This window comes from Microtus oregoni, unplaced genomic scaffold, assembly GCF_018167655.1.
Source record: "Microtus oregoni isolate MIOR12 unplaced genomic scaffold, Mior012 000006F_ref0000085, whole genome shotgun sequence".
Classification (NCBI taxonomy): Eukaryota; Metazoa; Chordata; class Mammalia; order Rodentia; family Cricetidae; genus Microtus; species Microtus oregoni.
The window spans coordinates 58343534-58360854 of record NW_024543065.1 but is presented as its reverse complement, the minus strand read 5'-3'; the positions used below and the strand labels follow the sequence as shown (position 1 = coordinate 58360854).

Here is a 17321-nt window from a genome sequence, read left to right as displayed (position 1 = left end):
TTAGGATAGTGGGTAGCGTCCACCTGTTTTTCTTTCCTTCTTTTTTCTCTGACTCAGAGATGCTTTGGAGAGCCGGATGTGGTGACACACACCTGTAGCCCTAGGATGCTGAGGCAGGAGAGTCTCAACTTTGAGGACATCCTCATAGTGAAACCCTGTGTTGAAAAATAAATCAGTTGTTACAATGGGGATGAAACACATATGGATGTCCCCCACTGAGCTCAGTTTGAGTTTGGTGAATTTCATTGTGTATGGCTGTTTTGTTTTTCTGCTTTTTCTTTCTTCTTTAATGTATTGGTCTGTCTTGTTTTTTTTAAAATGTTTGTTTGTTTGTTTACTTTGTTTTTTTTCCCCCAAGACAGGGTTTCTCTGTAGCTTTGGAGCCTCTCCTGGAACTCACTTGGTAGACAAGGATGGTCTTGAACTCACAGAGATCCACCTGTCTCTGTCCCTCAAGTGAGTGCAGGGATTAAAGGTGTGTGCTGTTGTAATAGGAGCGGTGGGGCTGTGTCCCCAGCACCCCGGCCGCCTGCTAGCTTAAGCCCTGAAATAACAACACACAAATTGTATTCATTTAAACACTGCTTGGCCCATTAGCTCTAGCCCTTACTGGCTAATTCTGATATCCCGATCAACCCATCTCTAATAAACTTGTGTAGCACCGGTCTTACTGACATTTGTCAGCTGCCATGTGGATGCTGGGATTTGAACCCAGGTCCTCTGGAAGAGCAGTCAATGCTCTCAACCGCTGAGCCATCTCTCCAGCTCGTTTTACTTTTCTATTGCTGTATTAAAACACCATGACCAAGGCAATTTATAGAAGAAAATGTGGATTTGGGGCTTACAGTTTCAGAGGGTTAGAGTACATTACCATCCTAGTGGGGAGCAAGGCAGCAGGCAGGCAGGCCTGGCTGGAGTAGCATCTGAGAGATCACAACTTGAGACACAAAACAAGGCAGAGAGAACTGGAAATAGGAGTCTTTTGAAATCTCAAAGCCTACATCCCAGTGACACACTCCTTCCACACATCCAATCCTTCCCAAACAATTCCAGCAACTAGGGACCAAGTATACACAGATGAGCCTATGGAGGCCATTTTCATTCAACCACAGTGGTTTTTCTCAAAAGCAAATGCTGGGTTCTAGTTAAGGAGATGCGTGCTAGCTGGGCATAGTTGCACTCACCTTATTTGTCACAGCGTAAATGAACAGCAACAGACATTATAATAAAATATTCAGCTTTAATAAGGAAAAGACAGAACCGAGGTTCCCGCGGAGAACAGGAAAGCAGAAGGGAAGGCGGGAGCACACCCGCATATTTACTAGTAAAAATAACCTTAGAGGATCCCGCCCTTCAAGCAAGGTGATTGGCTGGTCTTCCCCTATACTTATTCACCTTTAATTCCAGTAGAGGCAAGTGAACTCTGTGTAAAAATAACCTGATATGGGACTGGAGAGATGGCTCTGTGGGTAAGAGCACTGACTGTTCTTCCAGAGGACCAGGGTTCAATTCCCAGCACCCACATGACAGCTCACAGCTGTTCATAACTCTAGTTCCAGGGGACCCAACACCCTCACACAGACATACACACAGGCAAAAAATCAATGCACATAAAATAAAAATAAATTATTTAAAAAACCCAGATGTACATAGGGAAATCCAGGCCAGCCAAGGTACATAGTGAAATTCTGTTTCAAAAAACCAAAACAAAACAAAACAAAATTCATGTTGCAATACTTAGATGCCAATACTGCATTTTTATAAATGCAATCAGTACGTTCCAGGATGGTATGGGTATAATGGTTTATTTGCCTTTTGAAACAGGGTCTTATAGAGCCCAGCCTCCAATTCACTATGTAGACAAACCTAACTTTGAACTCTGAATCTCCTGCTTTTACATCTGAGGTGCTGAGATTGCAGGTGTGTGCCACCATGCCCAGCCTTATTTGTCTGGAAATGCATCCACAGATGAGTTGGATGGGTTAATAAAATAATAAGCGATGTGAGATAAAATGTCGATGGTAAGGTCTACCTGGTGGATATGTGGATGTCAGCTTGCCATATCTTAGAAACTTTTTTTCCCCTCCCCCGCGGGTCTTAGAAACTTTTAATGAAATGATGGCGAATATATATATATATATATATATATATATATATATGGCGTGGGTTGTTTTGATATATGTATCTATGAAGAGAAAAGGGGTGGATTTCTAACAGGCAATTCTCTATGTCAGAAACAAGGTAAATATGTGTTTTCAGTCTTTTTTTTATTATTTATTTATTTATTATGTATACAATATTCTGTCTGTGTATATGCCTGCAGGCCAGAAGAGGGCACCAGACCTCATTACAGATGGTTGTGAGCCACCATATGGTTGCTGGGAATTGAACTCAGGACCTTTGGAAGAGCAGGCAATGCTCTTAACCTCTGAGCCGTCTCTCCAGCCCCCTGTTTTCAGTCTTTTTAACAAACCACACATTTGATTGAATCAAGAAGGGAGTGGCTGTTTAGACACAAGGAACAATAAAAGATGTTATAATAACATCCTGGTCAAGGAGAGAGGGAGGACTAGCGGGTGCCAGAAGAAGTTTGTGCTTCCACGTGGGTAAGTCTGTCTTTTTTTCTTTGCTTTGATTATTGGTGCATCCCCTAATTAAATGATCATAGTCTTTGAACGAGTGGACCAGGGGCATGCTCCCAAAAGAGGACCCTGTGTAGGTCCTCATCAGTGGAAGCATCCTTCCGGAAAAGGGTGTGGCTGCAATGCTTTCTGGGCGCTGCTCTATCGTTTGTATTAAAAAAATATATATACTGTGCCTGGCTTTCTGAGAGGCCTTCCATACGGAAGCTTTTCCCAGAAAAAGGAGTTAAAGACTAGAGGCTGACCTGTAAGAAGCAGATGTGGGGAAACAAGGGAAAATGTCCAGAGAATAGGGTGCGAACACAAGCTGGATGTGCTAGAACAAAAAGCTTGTGGATGGGGTCAGGATCAGGACTGACAGAGTGGAGACTGGAAGACACACACTTCGAAAAGGCTGCTTGAGGGATGCACGTCCGAGGAGCCACCGCGCACCGCGGATTAGGGCGGACTGTTTAGGGACAGTGGCAGAGGCAGCGGCGGAGCATAAAGAACACGGGCTTGTATCTCAGGAGGGCGCTGACTGCCAATGACAAGCAGCCGTGGGCGTGGCGCTGTCAAACTTCAGGGGGCGGGACTGAAGGGGGAGGGTTTGGGAGGGTGGAGCCTCACCCCAAGCCAATAAACAACCGTCTTATAGGCGGGGCGTACCCCTCAGGCCAAAATCGGAGCCAATGAAAAGGGCCTCCGCGTGCCCGCTGGCCCGCCCCTCGTGGGGCGCGCGCCAGAGCCCTCCGGCAGCCGTTAGGGGCGGGGCCTGCGGCCGCTCGCGCGCACCTCCCGCCCTCCCCTTTGTGTCACCATGGCGGCGGCGGCGAGGATTACGAACGAGGACTCGAAAGCCGCCAGGGTCTGAGGAGGCTACCGCGACCATGGTGGTGAGGGGCCCTCGAGGCCATCAGTCTGTCTGTCCGCGTGCCAGTCTGTCCGCGCGGCCCCGCCCTGCGCGCCCCGCCCCCGGCCCCGCCCGAGCCCGCAGCCCGCCCGCCGCCCCTCACCCTCCGTCGTGGTCTCCTATGGTCCCCACCTCGGTCCGGTCCTGGGTCGCAGCCCGGGCCTCGACCCCGCCCCCTCAGCGCGCATCCCCTCCCCCCAGTTCCGAGCCCTGCAAAAGGGGTGACAGTGGCGGAGGACCCCGGACTTGAGAAAAGAGGGGGCTGGTTCAGCTTCATGAACTGCACCCTCTCCCCACCCCGAAGGCGCCTGCTGAGGTTTCCTGGAAACCAGCCCCCATCCCGGCGCCCTCCTCAGCATCCTCATCCCCAGCCACCCTCCCGACCACCACCTCCCGCTCCCAACAGCCCCTTGCTCGTTCCAGAGCCCCACCCCCATCCCACTCCATCCCCTGCCTGACCCTTTTCTTCTCCTTTTCCTTCTTGTTCAGCCCACTCCACCTGCTCTCAATCCTCCCACAGACATCGATCTGAACCTTTATCTCATCCTCTCCCGCCATCCTCTACCCTAGAGGCCAACACTGTGCCTCCGTTCCACTTGAGCCTTGGGGGTTTCTCCATCTTCTTGTCTTCATCTCCCCTCCTCCATGTCTCCCTTTCCCACCATACTGCTCCCGTTCATTCATCCATTCATTCCCTCACTCCACAGACATTCACTGAGACCTCCTCTGTGCAGGCCCCATGCTCCAGGCACAGAAACAGTCAGATCACATCCTGCCTTGGGGAACTTCATGGGCTGGCAGGGGACAGACTCTGAGGGTGAGACCCAGGGATGAACTCGGGGTTGCAGGGACATGGAGGAGGGAAAAGCCCAGTCTAGCAAATCCCTGAATCCCCATCTGGCAGCTGGTTTAATTTATTTATCAGATGTTGCCCAGTCTATGCACTGTGCAACTGGATGGACATGCTATATCAAGGACCCAGAGAGCAATATACAGTTCCAACTCTGCCCAACTCTTTCGGGTGCGCTGGGGGTCCCCAGCCTGGGGCCCTGCTTCAGGGGAGGTCGGAGTCCAATGGGAAAGATGAGTTTCTCGCCAGAGGCGTTTAAGAACAAGATGGATAAGCTTAGGTATAGCTGTGCAGCCTGGGATGGAGGAAGCCCAGGGGATGGAGACAAAGGTGTGTAACAGCCTAAACGGACAGAGAGGGCTTTCTGGAGCAACACACATGAGGTGAGACCTGAAGAAGGAAGAGGAGAGAACCTGGTGACAGGGTGGGTGAAGTTCCAGTCTGAGGAACAGCCTTTCAAAGGCATAGAAGGAAAATGAGAAGGTGGCACTTGTGTTCTGAAAAGTCAGAGCTCTGAGAATGGGGGGTAGAGGCAGGACTGGGGAGGCAAACAGCACCCAGCTCAAGGAAGCTTGACTGCCAGACCTGAGAATTCCGACTTCATCTAGAATGCATGAGAGTCATTGAAGCGGAATCTAGGAAAACAGTCACGCTTGTACTTAGTGAAAACCAGCCTGGCAGGATGGGAGAGATTGGGAGCAGATTACTGAGATGTGGACTGTGAAGTCCAGACAGTGGCAAGTGACTGTACCCTGCAGTGGCTACAGAAGAGTCTTGAACACGCACAGACAGGACCAGCATGCTTTCGCTTCTGTTACCTGTTCACCCTTGGTCCCTGCACCTCCAGCCTTCATCCCAGACCACACAGGAAGAAGCAGGCTCGCTACAGCCCAGCACTCATCTGTTGACCTACCCTTTTGCCCCTGCTGCCGGACAATGTGTAGAGCCTCCAGGCTCAAGGCCCAAGCTGGCAGATAACAAAGCTCCCGTTGTCCTGCTCCCATCTCTGGGGGCCTCTGATTCTTCTCTCTGCTTTACAGGCCCGCAGCACTGACAGTCTGGATGGCCCAGGGGAGGGCTCAGTGCAGCCTGTACCCTCTACAGGGGGGGCTGGTGCAAAGGGGAAGCCCGGGAAGAGGTGAGCCAGTGCCAAGGGGCTTATCCTAGGAGGGAGGGGAGCTCCAGGAGAGAACTGTAGCTGATACTTTGCCTTTCTCCCAGGCTCTCAGCTCCTCGAGGTCCCTTCCCCCGGCTGGCTGACTGTGCCCACTTCCACTATGAGAATGTTGACTTTGGCCACATTCAGGTAAGGGAACTTCTACCCAGGTGGGAAGGTGAACTGTTGGCAAGCCACTTTGCCCCGAAGCACATCCCTGAGTCCTGGCCACCTCATGTTTGAGCAGACACCAGCAGGAATAAAGGCAAGCCAACTGGAAGGGCTGCTCTCCTATCCGCCACTTAACTCTTTGTATTCTTCCACAGCAGTCTTTTGCTAGGCACCTGCTCCACGCCAGGGCTCTGTTCCCAGACAGTGATATTGCCAGGCCTGTCCTTGTGGAGGTCCAAGAGGGGAACCAGATCTACCCCTAGATAGTCCCAGCCAAGAAAGGTTAGGTCTGGGACAAAACTGAAGCCCTCTCTTTGGTTTGTGCTTCTTTCTGCAGCTCCTGCTGTCTCCAGAGCGTGAAGGCCCCAGCCTCTCTGGAGAAAATGAGCTGGTGTTTGGAGTACAGGTGACCTGTCAGGTGAGGCTGCCCTTGCCTCTCATCTAGCCTGAGGGACTAGTCACTGTAGTCTTCAGCTCTGTGTAATGGAGTCTGTACTCTCTGTCCTGACTGCTCCCACAGGGTCGCTCCTGGCCAGTTCTCCGGAGCTATGATGATTTCCGTTCCCTGGATACCCATCTCCACCGGTGCATATTTGACCGGAGATTTTCCTGTCTCCCAGAGCTCCCTCCACCCCCAGAGGGTGCCAGGGCTGCCCAGGTAACCCGCTTGTCTCAGTCCCTGCCTGAGCCATCAAGGGTGTCCTCATCAGCCATGTGTACAGCCAGCAAGGCGAGGGAAATAGTTCAGAACTCTTGAGTAGGACGTGTTGGTGTGAGCCTGTAATCTCAGCACTTGGAAGGTTCCAGTGGTACGATCTGAGTTCCAACAATCAGAATGGAGAAGCCTTAGAAACAGGACAGGAGACTAGAGGGCCCCTTTGGTTTGGCTGTTATGGGAAGGTTCAAGGGTTCACAGGCCAGCACAGCCACATCAGTTCCACTCCAGAGCTCAGCTCAGTGTGATATGAGGGTTTTTCAGAAGCTAACAGCTGAGCCATGCCCAGGCATCCGGGCTGGATTTCAGCCTTGCTGAGAGATGAGCTTGGGTCCTGCGGGAGGGGAGCGGGCTCTGTCCTCATCCATTCACAGGAGTCATCCTTGGCAATTTGCTCCCAGATGCTGGTACCATTGCTGCTGCAGTACCTGGAGACCCTGTCAGGACTGGTGGACAGTAACCTCAACTGTGGGCCTGTGCTCACTTGGATGGAGGTGGGCCTGGCATGGAGAAGATGGAGCTAGGATCTAGTGAGAAGTGTCTGAGGCACAAGAAGCAGCCTAGAGTGTGTGGGCACAGAAAAAGAAGGAAGCCAGAGGGGAGGAGGCATTGATATTATTTTAGTGTCTGTGTGGGTGCATGCCTGCGAGAGAAAGGTAGGTGTGTGTGTGTGTGTGTGTGTGTGTGTGTGTGTGTGTGTAGTTGTGTGGCTGTGGAGATTTAAAGGTATACTAGTTAGAAATGTGTTGCTGTGACTCACAGCACATCTGGCTGACAGTGACATAAACTTAATAAATTTAATGGACAAAATGCCAGTGTCTGCTATGAAGGATGAAAGTGCAGGTATCTGTGGGGGTTTTGGGGACAGGGAAGTCTTGGGACAAGTTGGGGTAGGGAAGAAGAGACAACTTTTTTTCTTGCTGTTGTAATTTTGTTGGCTTTAATTTTTTTTTAAATTTCATGTGGGTGAGTGTTTGGCCTGTATGTGTGTCCACTACATGTGTGACTGTAGAGGTGGGATAAAAGGATCAGATCCCCTTGGAATTTTTTTTTTTTTTTTTGAGACAGGGTTTCTCTGTGGCTTTGGAGCCTGTCCTGGAACTAGCTCCGTAGACCAGGCTGATCTCGAACTCACAGAGATCTGCCTGCCTCTGCCTCCCGAGTGCTGGGAATAAAGGTGTGTGCCACCATCGCCCGGCTCCCTTGGAATTAGAGTCTCTAACAGTTGTGAGCTGCCATGTGGGTGCGGGGAACTGAACCTGGATCCTCTAGCAAACACTCTTAACTGCTGAGCCATCTCACCAGCCTTTTTTTTTTTTAGAGGCAATAAGAATCTAGGTGTTTGGTCAGGTGGTGGTTGTATACCATTAATCCCAGCACTCAGAAGGCAGAGGCAAGTGGATCTCTGTGAGTTCGAGGCCAGCCTGGTCAACAGAACGAGGTCCAGGACAGGTTCCAAAGCTACATAGAGAAACCCTGTCTTGAAAAAAACAAACAAAAACAAATAAAAAAAACCCAAGTAAACAAAAAGAATCTATGTGTTTGGACTATGGTTCTGACTGACAGCTACTCTGATAGATAAGTGGTGGCCTCACTGGACATGGAGGAGGCTTGTGTGACTTTACTGATGGCTCTGACTTCCCCTTGCCACATTTTGACTCTGTCTCAGCTGGACAACCATGGCCGGCGCCTACTCCTCAGTGAAGAGGCCTCTCTCAACATTCCTGCCGTGGCTGCCGCCCACGTGGTCAAGCGGTACACTGCCCAGGCACCAGATGAGCTGTCCTTTGAGGTGAGACTTGACAGCAATGGCCTCTACCCGTGTTCTGTTTCTCCTGCCTTTCCTGAACCCCCTTCTTCTACCCATTCCCAGGTGGGAGACATTGTCTCAGTGATCGACATGCCACCTACAGAGGACCGGAGCTGGTGGCGGGGCAAACGGGGTTTTCAGGTGAACTGGGTGAGGTGGGCATGTGCAGTAGGGCACGATGCCCACCAGGGTGCCCCAGCTACTGACTGTGGTCCTTCCTCAGGTTGGTTTCTTCCCCAGTGAGTGTGTGGAGCTCTTCACAGAGAGGCCAGGCCCTGGCCTAAAGGCAGGTAAGTACCAAGGAGAGTGGGCGGTCCCCTCCCCTCTGCCTACCACCTGTCCTCTCTACAATTATCCACCCACAGACGCTGACAGTCCCCTGTGTGGCATCCCAGCTCCTCAGGGTATCTCCTCTTTGACCTCAGGTAATGCAAACAAGGGATCAGGTCTCTGCCTCTGGCCTCACCTAATCATTTGTGCTCCTGACTCTATGTGGTCTGCTTTTGCCCCCACAGCTGTGCCTCGGCCACGTGGGAAGCTGGCAGGGCTCCTCCGCACCTTCATGCGCTCTCGACCCTCCCGCCAGCGGCTGCGCCAACGGGGAATCCTGCGGCAGAGGGTATTCGGTTGTGATCTTGGAGAGCACCTCAGCAACTCAGGCCAGGATGGTGAGGCCTGGGATCTCTCACCCATCCTGCCTCAGCTGCAGCTCTGGTCCTGACACTGCTTCTTTCTCCCAGTGCCCCAAGTGTTGCGATGCTGCTCCGAGTTCATTGAGGCCCATGGTGTGGTGGATGGAATCTACCGGCTCTCAGGCGTGTCCTCCAACATCCAGAGGCTTCGGTGAGCACACACAGCCTACATTTATTAGCACCTTCTGTCCCAGCCCTGTGCTACATGTCAGGGTCATATTTGTTGGGAGTTAGGAAGGCATGGTGCAATGGTGACCTGAGGCTTCCTTGAGGAGGTGACAGCCAGGCCAACGCTGGACAGTGAGAGTAGAAGTAGCATCCCCAGAGGGTCAGCTCCATGGACCCTACCACATGCCAAGACTGACTCTAGGGCTGGGGACACCACAGTAAATGACACACCTGGAAGGTCTTGAGGGACAAACAAGATGGCTGAGGTACTACAGTTGTAGTGGAGAAAAATAGATTTGGGCTAATGAGGACCAAAATAAACAAGGAGAAAGAGCAAGGAATAGTTGGCTATGCCAGGAATCACAGCACTTGGGAGGTAGAGGTAGGGGAATCAGGCATTCAGGTCATAGTTGGCCACGTAGGGAGTTCTAGGCCAGCTGGAGTTATGTAAGAGACTTTCCCAAAACCCAAAACAAAACACCACCACTACAAAAGAAAACCAGGATGGAGAGCTCATAGTCTTGAGTAGTGGAAGAAGGAGACCTCATGGGAAAGAGGTGAGAGAGCAGGCGATATCCTATTAAAAGTGCCCATGGTGGAGGCAGCAGCCATGAAGGGGTATAGCAGTGGAGACAGTAGGGAGACTCACCCAGGCAGCACATGCAGGGCTTCTTGCACTTCAGTACTGGGATGACTATGTGCATGCTAAGCAAGCACTCCATTGCTGAGCCATGCTCCTAGCCCTTCTGGGGTTTCTAGGCAGGTACTCTATCAGTGAGCCACACCCAAGCTCCACTTGTACAGGGCCACCTGGATGATTTAGAATTTGGACTTCATTTAAGGGAAACACCAGAAGGTTCTGAGCCAAGGAGGCATAAAAGTGGGAAAGAATGTGGCAAGGACAGGGGCCAGCAGAGACTGCAGGCGAGAGTTGAGGGAGCAGTGAGTTGGGTGGAATCGCAGAGGGGAAAGGCTTTCCCTGTGAGCAGCAGACAGTCAACAGAGTAGTGAGCAGGGGCTATTGGGGCCTTCATTTCCCAGGGACTTCTTAAAGCCCTGAGAATGGCACAGCATGTGGCCTATGGCAGGAGCATAGTTAGACTTTGGAGTTGGCCTGAAGTAGCAGAGGCATCTTACACATGAGCCTCAATGCTCCCCTTTCTAAAATTGCTCCGTTGTCTTTGCCACTCAGGGTCATTGGGAGATTTAGTAAGATTCTCTTTCTGGATCCCTGAACAGGGCCTGGGGTAGAGTGTTGCATCCATCTGTGGGACTTGTAGGTTGGGGTAGGGGTCATGACCTGATGAACCAGGTTAACACACCTTCCTCTCCTTGATCTGGTGATTCTCAGGCATGAGTTTGATAGCGAGAGGATCCCCGAGCTGTCTGGCCCTGCCTTCCTACAAGATATCCACAGTGTGTCCTCCCTGTGCAAGCTCTACTTCCGGGAGCTACCCAACCCCTTGCTCACTTACCAGCTCTATGGGAAGTTCAGTGTGAGTAAAGGGACTGGCCAGGGAAGAGGGGCCAGTTGCATATGGCCCAGCACCATCATGCCTGTCCATCATCGCAGGAGGCCATGTCAGTGCCTGGAGAGGAAGAACGCCTGGTGCGAGTGCACGATGTCATCCAGCAGCTGCCCCCTCCACACTACAGGTAAATGGGCAGGGTCAAGAAGGACTACAGTAGGGGTGCAGGGAACTGAGGTGAGCAGTTGTCTGCTATGACTTCTGCCCCCAGGACCCTAGAGTACCTGCTGAGGCACCTGGCCCGAATGGCAAGACACAGTGCTAACACCAGCATGCATGCCCGCAACCTGGCCATTGTTTGGGCACCCAACCTGCTACGGTAAGCTTCTTTCAGTGGGGCAGACTCCATTCAGAAAATAACACTTGCATAAAGACCAACATGGGATCCACTAGAGTATCTGGGGAGAATCAGATTACAGAGGGAGCAGAGTACAAACCTGAGGCAGATATGGACTTGGGGGTTAGAAGGAATCCCAGGGATGTCTGTTGGGCTGCAGTTGAGTGAAAGAGCAAGGGCAGGGAGCAGAGGACCAAGTCACAGATGAGAGGAGACCAGACTTATAGGTCATAGTGAAGATTTCATTGTGGGTTGAGGTATAGCCAAGGCAGGCCTCTAAGCTGGGAAAGCCTGACTGACAGTCTGAGGACAGTGTGTTGGAGCAGGGGGAGGAACAGAGCAGGACGTCCACATGAGAATGGAGATTGGACTATGTCAGTCAGCTTTTCTGTAACTATAACAAAATACCCATAGCAGTTAGCTTCTAAAGAGGAAGTGTTTGTTTTGAAACACAGTCTCATTCCACAATCAACTGACTCCATGTGGTCTTTGGGTTTGTGACAGGGTAACATGGTGGTAGTATGTGGTAGAATAAAACTTCACAGGACACAGGAATGGTTAGGGGAGATCCAGGACCCCATGACTGTCTTTGAGAGCATGCCTCTAGTGACATAAAGGTTCCACCAGGTCCCACCTCCTAAATCCCCACCTTGGGGACCAAGTCTTTACTGTGTGGACATTTTGGGGATACTTTCCTGAACAGTACCAAACAGGATGGGGCAGAAGGGGTGTGTTAGAATCTGAACAGACTTTCGGAGGTCCAGGTGCAGTGGTGGTTTACTGACAGACTGAATGTGGGTGCTCAGGACTGACAGAGGTAGAGGAGGTGGGGGGAAACAGGTCTGGGAAGAATTGAAAGCCCAATTCTAGCTTCTGTCACTTCAAGACTGGCAGAGGTATAGGCTGGAAGGACAGTGGTCTCTGCAGTTGGCACCACACACTGCCAATCAGGCTCAAGGTATGTGGCCTTACTTGCCCTGCCTCCAGGTCTATGGAGCTGGAGTCAGTGGGGCTGGGCGGGGCAGCAGCCTTCCGTGAGGTCCGGGTGCAGTCGGTGGTGGTGGAATTCCTGCTCACCCACGTGGAGGTCCTGTTCAGTGATACCTTCACCTCTGCTGGCCTGGACCCTGCAGGTATGTCCAGTCCATCCGCTGACATCCTGGCTACTGCCCTTCAGTGTCAGGCTCTGTCAGGGCTGCAGTGGGAGGGCAGGTGGGCTCCTGGCCCTACCCTTACTCCACTGACTAGACCTCCCCCCCAGCTCCTTGAGGACCCCACCCTGGCCCATCCCTCCCCGCGCCCCCCCTCCTTCTCATTTCAGCTCCTACGCCCAGGATCCCCACTTCTTGGCCAGGACGCCGTTCTTCCTTCACCCCTTATAGTTCCTGGGGGCCCTTGGGGCCTTGGGTCCACCTGGGAGGAGGTGGGAGGTCCCCAGACTTGACCCCACCCTGGCCCTGCCCAGACTCCCTGCCCTGCCCCGGACCCCAGCCCAGTCAGGATTCTGCTCGTCGGAGGGCCCTCTGGCCCGAGGTAACTGACCAGAGCCACTGCCCTTGCTGGCTGCTGGGAGCTGCCTTCTCATCAGCTCGTTCTGCCTCACCCTTCCTCCTTACCTGCCTGCTGCCCCCCCATTCCCGCCTGATCTACACCGGCCCCTGCCTTGCCAGCCCGGGTGGGCACGCTGCGGGGCCGGGGCTTGGGCTGTGGCGCTTGGCTTTGCCTGTAGTCTCAAGTGGCCCAAAGCTTATACTTGTCCCCTTTCGGACCTCTCCAGGTCGCTGCCTCCTTCCCAGACCTAAGTCCCTTGCGGGAAGCAGTCCCTCCACTCGCCTGCTGACACTGGAGGAAGCCCAGGCACGCACCCAGGGCCGTCTTGGAACGCCCTCTGAGCCCACAACTCCCAAGACCCCAGCCTCACCAGTGGAAAGGTATGCATGGGATGCTGGGGAGGGAGGAGTAGCTGGGAGCCCTGGTTTCTCAAACTGCCTGCTCTCTCTCACCCAAACTCCAGAAGGAAAAGAGAGAGAGCAGAGAAACAACGGAAGCCAGGGGGTAGCAGTTGGAAGACATTCTTTGCTCTGGGGCGGGGCCCCAGCATACCCCGGAAGAAGCCCCTGCCCTGGCTGGGCGGCAGCCGGGCTGCACCACAGCCTACAGGTCAGAGGCTGAGCCCTTGCTGTGTGGGTGATGTAAGTGGCTATAGTACTGGAGAGGCCGGTGACTTCTCTTCTCCCTACAGGTAGCAGACCTGACACTGTCACACTGAGATCTGCCAAAAGTGAGGAGTCTCTGTCATCGCAGGCCAGCGGGGCTGGTGAGCATAATGTGGACCCTACATGTGCCCAAGATGAGCTAGGAGGAATCAAGACCCTGGTTTCACCTTTAAATGTTGTACTTCAGATTGGAGGAGAGGGTCTTGGGTTTGTTTTGTTTGTTTTAGGGGATTTTTGTTATGATTTTAAGGCTGGGTCTTGCTAATGTTGTTCTGGTTGGCCTGTATAGTCCAGGCTGGCCCCACAACTCTTAACTGTCTTGAGCCTAAGAACTGAGATTACATGTGTGAGTCACCAGATCAAGCAAGGGATTTAGACTTTTAAAACCAAGGCCTCAGGCATAAGCTAGATAAGTCTAAGGTACGACTTAGATGTAAATTGCTATTGACAATACACACTGCATTCACTAGTTCATACAGGGTCTTTTGTTTAGTCGTTCCTTTTGAAAATACTTAAGTAATATTATAACATCCCCAAACACTCTGGATGCAATTAAAAGAGTCCCCATAACTTACCTGGGAGTGCCTCCCTGCTGCTGCCCCTGCCCAGAGGCATCCTCTTGACAGCCATCATCCCTCACTCTGGAGGCTCACGCCCCTGCAGGTGTCTATATGAAAGCCTTGTTGCTCAGTTCCAGTTGCTCTGATGCATGTGTAGGCAACATGGGAAGTGGGAGGCAGACTGCATATGCTGCTTGATTTTCAGAACACACAACCAGACAACCATCTACATTGACCAGTGCAACTTAGCTCCTCCCACTGCACTCTCTCTCTCTCTCTCTCTCTCTCTCTCTCTCTCTCTGTGCATATGTGTGTGTGTCTTGTGTTCACCATTCTCCACCCAATGGTTCTTGTCAGCAATCCTGTCACACTCCTAGTGAGCAGGCTTTGCGTGATGCTCAGGAGTGAATAAAGCTGCTGCTGTGTGGGCTCAGCACACGCTCACAGCATCAGAACAGCCAGTGGTTTTCCAGGGCGGGTGTCCATCTGGACACCCTACGGAGTGTGTGACAGCCTGCCATGCTCATGCTTCATAGCTATGCACCGGATGCCCCCTCACTCTGGATCTGGACTAGTTCATAACCTTGTCGTACCACTCATGCTCTGAACAGCTCTTTCTGAGTCAGGTGTCCTCTAGGGAGCTCTGCTTCCTTTCACATGGTTTCTGCCAAGTTGTATCCCATCCTCACGGGGTGTTTTGGTCTGTAAGGTTCTCACCTCTGTGCTGCCCTCTCCCAACAGGCCTCCAGAGGCTGCACCGGCTGCGACGACCTCATTCCAGTAGTGATGCTTTCCCTGTGGGCCCAGCACCTGCTGGCTCATGTGAGAGCCTGTCCTCATCTTCCTCGTCATCTTCATCTTCGTCCTCCTCCTCAGAGTCCTCAGCAGCTGGCCTGGGGCCACTCTCTGGGTCCCCCTCACACCGCACATCAGCCTGGCTAGATGATGGTGATGAGCTGGATTTCAGTCCTCCCCGCTGTCTGGAAGGGCTTCGGGGACTCGACTTTGATCCCCTTACCTTTCGCTGCAGCAGCCCTACCCCAGGGGACCCTGCACCTCCTGCCAGTCCAGCACCTCCAGCCTCTGCCTCTGCCTTCCCACCTCGGGCAACCCCACAAGCCCTGTCACCCCATGGACCCACCAACCCTGCTTCGCCCACTGCCCTGGACATCTCAGAGCCACTGGCTGTATCAGTGCCACCTGCTGTCCTGGAATTGCTGGGGGCTGGAGGAACACCTGCCTCAGTCACCCCAACACCAGCTCTGAGCCCTAACCCAGGCCTGCGCCCCCATCTCATCCCTCTGCTGCTGCGTGGAGCTGAGGCCCAGCTAAGTGACACTTGTCAGCAGGAGATCAGCAGTAAGCTAGCACCAGCAGGTCCCCGGGGAGCTCCAGGCCAGTACAGTGAGTCTTATTCAGTAGATCTCACACCCAGTCCCCAAACTGTCCCAGGACCCAGCTGACCCCCTTTCTATTCCTTTCTGTATTGTAGGTCCTGGCATGGATTCACCATTATTGCACCCACCCTTGTCTCTACTGCGCCCTGGTGGGGCTCCACCCCCACCCCCCAAGAACCCAGCTCGTCTCATGGCCCTGGCTTTGGCTGAGAGGGCTCAGCAGGTGGCAGAGCAACAGAGCCAACAAGAGCAGGGGGGCACCCCACCTGCTCCCCACTCCCCTTTTCGTCGCTCACTATCCCTAGAGGTGGGTGGGGAGCCTTTGGGGACTTCAGGGAGTGGACCACACCCTCCCTCCTTAGCCCACCCAGATGCCTGGGCTCCAGGTCCTCCACCTTACCTCCCAAGACAACAAAGTGATGGAAGCCTGGTGAGAAGCCAGCGGCCCTTGGGGACCTCAAGGAGGGGTCCCAGGGGCCCTTCCCATGTCAGTACCCAGATTAGGGCAGGTGGGGCTTACAGGGATGCCCCAGAGATGACAGCCCAGTCCCCATGTTCTGTCCCTTCACTGGGTTCTAACCCCAGTTTCTTCTCAGCCCCCCGGGAGTGTCTGCCACCTTTCCTTGGGATCCCCAAACAAGGCTTGTACTCCCTGGGTCCCCCATCATTCCCACCCAGCTCCCCGGCCCCAGTCTGGAGGAACTCTCTGGGTGCTTCCTCAGCACTTGACAGGGGAGACAATCTGTACTACGAGATCGGGGCAGGGGAGGGGACCCCCTATTCTGGCCCCAGCCAGCCCTGGAGTCCATTTCGCTCCATGCCTCCCGACAGGCTCAATGCCTCATATGGCATGCTTGGCCAGTCACCACCACTCCACAGGTCCCCTGACTTCCTGCTCAGCTACCCACCGCCCCCCTCCTGCTTTCCACCTGACCATCTTAGCCACTCAGTCTCCCAGCACATTGCCCGGCGCCCTACCCGGCCTGAGCCCCTCTATGTCAACCTAGCCCTAGGGCCCAGGGGCTCATCACCTGCCTCTTCCTCCTCCTCCTCTCCTCCTGCCCACCCCCGAAGCCGGTCAGATCCTGGGCCCCCTGTTCCCCGCCTCCCCCAGAAGCAGCGGGCTCCTTGGGGTCCCCGTACCCCACATCGGGTACCTGGACCTTGGGGCTCCCCTGAGCCTCTCCTGCTCTATAGAGCAGCTCCACCAGCCTATGGGAGGGGAGGCGAACTTCGAGGATCCTTGTACAGAAATGGAGGACATAGAGGAGAGGGGGCTGGTCCCCCTCCTCCTTATCCCACTCCCAGCTGGTCCCTACATTCGGAAGGACAGACCAGAAGTTACTGCTGAGCTAGGGCCAAGAAAGGACCCTCCCCACATTGGATCTTGGTCCAAGTCAATCCTTTGTTTTGTATTTTCTTGAGCTTGCTACCCCACTCCAGGTTTCTAACTTTGTAACTCTCTCTGATGTGGGTCCCTAACCCAAAATCATTATGTCCGTACCCTGAGTTGCAGGGTGTGACCATCCCCCACCTCCCTCCTGGGGCCCTTGCACAAATTGGGAGTGGTGGAACAATGCTGATATCCTGTCCTCCTCCTCCCTCCAGGAGCCTCCAGCCTGTGCTGCTCTGTGCACAGGGGTGGGGAGACAGTCCCTGCCCACCTCTCCCTATGCACCCCACTAAACCACCTGACAACATTAATAAATAAAAATGGCAAAAATTTGACTTCTGGAGCCACTGAATGAAGAAGAGACAAACCGGGGACTTTCTTTGCTTTGAGGCAGACACTGAGGAATGGGGTCAGTCCTGGGAAGGCTCCCAGGGTAATGTCTGCAGGAAGAGCTGTGGGCACCCTAGGAGTCTGGGTTAAGAGTGGGGCTCAGCCTGGGAGTGTCTTCAAGGTGGCACTTATTCTGCAGCTCTGCCATGATCTCCTCCAGCAGATCCATCCTGGGCAGCAGTAGGGCAGACAGACCTGGGCTTAGCTCAGGGTGAGGGAGGGGCCCCGGGGCCACCCACCACAGCCTGTGTATCTCACTCCTGTAGCCGGGAGAAGAAACTGCCTTCCATCAGCTCACTCTCCTCACTATCAGGTTTCTGTGGGAAGAAAGGGCAAGGTGCCACCAGCTGCCACGGAAGCTCAGAGCCTGGGGCTTTGGGTGTCCTACTCATGGCCTTCCCTG

At 53.4% G+C, this 17321-nt stretch overlaps 1 protein-coding gene across 3 annotated transcripts; it reads left to right on the top strand.

The window, feature by feature from the left end:
• Positions 1 to 3382: 3382 nt before the first annotated feature.
• On the top strand, positions 3383 to 16854 carry Arhgap33 (Rho GTPase activating protein 33). Of its 3 annotated transcripts, none has more exons than XM_041654694.1 (22): positions 3383 to 3517; positions 4242 to 4351; positions 5425 to 5522; positions 5606 to 5690; positions 6049 to 6129; positions 6232 to 6369; positions 6828 to 6920; positions 8096 to 8218; positions 8300 to 8377; positions 8460 to 8526; positions 8602 to 8661; positions 8752 to 8904; positions 8977 to 9079; positions 10448 to 10592; positions 10670 to 10752; positions 10837 to 10944; positions 11950 to 12095; positions 12740 to 12893; positions 12977 to 13122; positions 13205 to 13279; positions 14480 to 15142; positions 15231 to 16854. In XM_041654694.1, the coding sequence occupies exons 2-22, from the start codon at positions 4274 to 4276 to the stop codon at positions 16484 to 16486; spliced, it is 3933 nt and encodes a 1310-aa protein (XP_041510628.1). In that variant the 5' UTR covers positions 3383 to 3517; positions 4242 to 4273; the 3' UTR covers positions 16487 to 16854. The 3 variants fall into 3 exon arrangements, with proteins under 3 accessions (XP_041510628.1, XP_041510629.1, XP_041510627.1); XM_041654693.1 differs by having other exon boundaries at positions 3410 to 3517; positions 4269 to 4351; XM_041654695.1 differs by lacking the exon at positions 4242 to 4351 and having other exon boundaries at positions 3405 to 3517.
• Positions 16855 to 17321: the final 467 nt, after the last annotated feature.

Coding starts and splice junctions, on each gene's coding strand:
- Arhgap33 (XM_041654694.1), top strand. CDS start 4,274: ATGCTCCAGGCACAGAAACAGTCAGATCACATCCTGCCTTGGGGAACT. Junction 10,593..10,669: donor AGCTCTATGGGAAGTTCAGT/GTGAGTAAAGGG, acceptor CCATCATCGCAG/GAGGCCATGTCAGTGCCTGG. Junction 10,945..11,949: donor TGGGCACCCAACCTGCTACG/GTAAGCTTCTTT, acceptor CCCTGCCTCCAG/GTCTATGGAGCTGGAGTCAG.